The sequence below is a fragment of the Adiantum capillus-veneris genome, chromosome 5 (genome assembly GCF_014529385.1).
Source record: "Adiantum capillus-veneris isolate H3 chromosome 5, ASM1452938v2, whole genome shotgun sequence".
In the NCBI taxonomy this organism is placed as follows: domain Eukaryota; kingdom Viridiplantae; phylum Streptophyta; class Polypodiopsida; order Polypodiales; family Pteridaceae; genus Adiantum; species Adiantum capillus-veneris.
The window spans coordinates 74,626,136-74,630,554 of NC_140935.1; the positions used below are offsets into that span (position 1 = coordinate 74,626,136).

The 4,419-nt window shown below is 38.8% G+C and overlaps 1 protein-coding gene across 1 annotated transcript; it reads left to right on the forward strand.

The window, feature by feature from the left end:
- Positions 1 to 3,511: 3,511 nt before the first annotated feature.
- Positions 3,512 to 3,937, forward strand: LOC147457541 (uncharacterized). The gene has a single exon (XM_086513332.1). The coding sequence runs from the start codon at positions 3,512 to 3,514 to the stop codon at positions 3,935 to 3,937; it is 426 nt and encodes a 141-aa protein (XP_086369458.1).
- The last annotated feature ends 482 nt before the right edge of the window (positions 3,938 to 4,419 follow it).

A 4,419-nucleotide genomic window follows, 5' to 3' on the forward strand; every position in this document is an offset into this window, starting at 1 on the left:
CAATCGTTGATTCTACGCAACAAATCATCTTTCAGAGGCAAGGGGAAGCTTTTGTGTTCTAGCCAATCATTGATAGGTTTGTAATTGATTACCAGCCTCTTTTTACCGCGTTTCTACTCTGAATGATTGTTGACATAGAAAGCCTTGCAAGCATATGGATTGTTTGATGGTGAAATCAATCCATCCTACAACATTTGATCTATTTCTATTTTGCATAAATGTGAATCTTCTAAAGATATACCAGGATGAGTGGCTTTCAAACCTTTGGGTTCTTGTTCTCCTGGTAGTGAAATCCAGTATTCTTCACGATCCCAAAAAGCCAGTGGATCGTCGCTGGTATGCTTAGTTAGCTGGTCTTCACATTTTTGCAGCTCTAGACTCCATTTATTTTTCTCTTTCTCAAACCAACTAAGGTATTAAAGGTCTTTGGCTGGATTGGGTAACTTTGGCATAACTCCCCCTAGAAGAAAAGATCCGTGCTGTTTGGTGTGAATAGTATAGGGAAGAGAGTGCAAAGTAAAGGAAATAGCACTTGTTGGTTGAATAGACCAGGAAGTGAGCTTGGAAATTATATCAGCCCCAATAGACATGTCAGTATTGGGATGTGGATGTAGGTATAATGTAACTTGAGCTTTGAGGTTGACCAGGGCTATTTTGCAATGGACAATCTGATTGATTTGTCCCCAAGAATTATTAGCATATGAAACTAGGATGCCATGTTGTAACTTTTGTCGGAGATGTGAAGGCACTAGCTCTTGATTGAGGTAAGACAATGTTGAACCTGTATCCCAAAGAGCGTCTACTCGAAAGGAGGGATAGTTGGACAATTTAATCCAAATCTCTGAAAAATAAGAGATATTTTCTTTCTCATTGAAAGGGATTACCTGACAAGTATTCATTTGCCGCTCTTGGTGCCATTCTGATACTGGTTCATTAGCAATATCATTCATAGCTGCTTTATCAATCAGATATTGAAGTTCTCCATGGCATTGATCTACTTTAGCTTCGATGGCAGCTAATTGTGACTGAGTATTGAGCACCTGTTTGTGAAGTTTCTCAATTCTATTGTTAACCTGATCTAATGCTAAGAACAGAGCTCGGATTGCTTTTGCTAGGTGTTCCTCAGCACAATATCTATCTTGCTTTCCTGTTGCTGACCTACTTGGTTGTTAAGAAGTCACAGGAGTCTGAAATGGAATAGACTCAGGTTGTCAACCAGCAGGAGTTATAGGAGTTATAGGTGTTGCTCAATTTTGGCTAAAGATTCAGCATGTTCTATCATGTTTCTAAACAGTGGAAGTGGTTTATAATCTTTTTGTTCTTTCTTAGACAGATTTAATGTAGAAGGTCTTCGTTTTCTCATCCAAGAGGGTTCTGAATCTTTTGTATCTGTACTGGGAGTTTGAGAAGAAGAGGAAGATTCAGATTCTACCTTTGCTTTCTTTGGAAATGCATATGGTTTTTTGACCATATTAAACATCACAGAAGAGTTGTCGTCAGAGAAGGCTGAAGCTACTTCGGTGACGGATTCAGTGGTCGTAGAGTCGGAAGTTTCTTCTTCATCTGGATCATAGTCCATGTATTCCTTGATAGGAATATCATGCTTCGGAAACCTGTTACAATAGACAACTTCATACTCATATTTTTCTTTGAGTAGAGCATTTCCAAACCTTTTTTTATGCTTAGGGCATTCTGGAGCAATATGCTCTTCCGTCTGGAAGATGTAACACCAAACTGTCTTTTTTTTTTTTTTAGACAGCTTCCTGATCCTGCGACCTACTTTGTGTTTCTTTCCAAATCTCTTTTTGCGGTTCTTTATTTTGCAGGAGCATTTCTTTTCAGCCGCAGCACATCCAAAGTCTTTGACCTTTGTTTCTATGTTGCAGAAACTTGAATTAAATCCTTTTAGCTGCTTAAATTCTTTCTTCATTCTGAGTCGAGCACATTCAAGATCTGTGACTTCATCAATAAAAGAATTTATCTGTGCTAATGTGATTTGGTCATCGAGCTGTAAACCAGATGCCTTAATACGTTCTTTGACCAAATTTGAAAATGAGGGAGGAAAAGAGTTTACATAATATTGTTTATACTCTGCTTTAAAGTAACCTCCAGGGAGCTGATACATCAGGTGGGTCATATGTTGTTGATAAGCTTTGATCTTTGTAATATTACACAGCTTACCACGGAAAAAAGCTTCCCTGTACCCGTCCTTTATCTTTTGCTGTGATCCTAAGAATTGCATTACTATTGTAGCAAAAAATAGAGTAATAACATTATCAAAATTTTCAGGAATTCCTCCTTGCACAATGAATACTTTGCTTTCTTCATTTAGGTCATCCCACCAATATCTCAGGTTTCCTTGGAATCCTGTTGTTAGCATTGTGATAGCTTGGCGTTGGGTTAGATCCTTGTATTGCACTCCATAGTGTGTAGAATTATAGATGAACTCAAACACTTTCCATACCTACTCTTGATTTAGTCCATCTATGTTGATTATGGTCATATCTCCAATCTTAGAGACTCCTTTGAGTGTTGAAGATGCTGAAGTAGAGGTAGAAGGTTCTTCTTCCTTGGCTTCATATGTTTCCATTTTAACCGGGTTTAATCTTCTGACTTCTGCTTCTTCGTCAATCACTTTTGGTTCTGATTCTGAAGTAGAATCAGGTTCTGGAAAGGCATTAGCTAGATTGAAGTCTAGCTCATCCACTAATTGTTCCTCATAGGGCATACAATAATCATCCATAAATCCTTGCCACAAATAATCTTCAGGTTTATGTAATTGGCATAGCATTTCATCATGCTCATACCTGTCATGTGGTTCGGAAATGATTTGTGCCCGACTCCCCCACCTTAAAAAAGGATCGAAGGTGTCAGCTAGATCATCATCAGCAAATGGTGATTCCGAAGACGGAGGAATGCCTGTATGGCTGGTCGAGGAAGAGGCTTGTAAGGCCGAAAACATGCGAGGCATAATAAAGCTACTACCTGTGGTAGTGTAGCTCAGGGGTAATAACTGTGTCACTTCAGGTCGATTCACCGTACTGGTTGATGGAGTACTAGATTGTTTGGCTTTAACCAGTGCTTCCACCCTGCTAAGAATATCATATTAAAGTTCTGCAATTTCTTTTAATGCATTAGTATGCCAATTGGAGGCAGACTCAAGAGGTTGCAGACGAGAATTAGCAAGAGGCAAAATATATGGTTCACTGAATTTAAGCTCTTTTTCAGCTACTTGTTCTTTGGTTAGAACAATTACTCCATTTTGCATAAAATCAGAAGCGACAAGTGGATTACAGAGTTTGCACCTGTAAAGGCCTTCGGTATCCTTATATGTTTTAGGATGCAGACAAAGCATCATTTCTTTTGCATGTCGTCGACTGCTAGTAGATGGTCTGCTAGATGAAATAGATTCAATTACAGGTTCTTTATACTCAGGTCTTTGCGGAAGTGGTCCTAAGTCTTTGCGAGACTAGACTTACCAAGAAGCTTATACTGGTCTGTGAGCTTCATTATGCCAAAGTTACCCAATCTAGCCAAAGACCCTCAGTACCTTAGTTGGTTTGAGCAAGAGAAAAAGCAATGGAGTATAGAGCTGCAAAAAGGTGAAGACCAGTTAACTAAGCATACCAGCGACAATCCACTGGCTTTTTGGGATCGTGAAGAATACTGGATTTCACTACCAGGAGAACCAGAACTCAAAGGTTTGAAAGCCACTCATCCTGGTATGTCTTTAGAAGATTCACATTTATGCAAGACAGAAATAGATCAAATGCTGCAGGATGGATTGATTTCACCATCAAACAATCCATATGCCTGCCAGGCTTTCTATGTCAACAATCATTCAGAGCAGAAACGCGGTAAAGAGAGGTTGGTAATCAATTACAAACCTTTCAATGATTGGCTGGAACACAAAAGGTTCCCCTTGCCTCTGAGATGATTTGTTGCGTAGAATCAAGGATTGCCAAGTGTTTTCTAAGCTTGATTTAAAAAGTGGTTTTTGGCAGTTTAAGATTCGACCGGAAGATAGGAAAAATACAAGCTTTGTAGTTCCCCAAGGGATGTTCCAATGGAATGTCTTGCCAATGGGTCTGAGCCCCATCTCTCTGTCAGGAAAGGATTGAACGCATCCTTGCAGATTGCAGGAAATTTGTTTTAATTTATATTGATGACATCTTGATCTACTCAAAAGATGTTAAAAATCATGTCCAACATTTGACAGATTTCATTGCTAAATTAAATAATACAGGATTGGTGCTTAGTCTGAAGAAAATGGAAATCTGCCAAGCAAAAGTGTCCTTTTTAGGAGTTGAAATTTTTGCAGGACAAATTAAGATGCAGGAGCATGTAATGCAGAAGATTAATCAATTTCTTGATCAATTGTCCACTCGAAAAGAATTACAATCTTTTGTGGGTTGCTTA

Bases quoted from the DNA above. Each gene is read 5' to 3' on its own strand.
- LOC147457541 (XM_086513332.1), top strand. From the start codon at position 3,512: ATGCCAAAGTTACCCAATCTAGCCAAAGACCCTCAGTACCTTAGTTGG.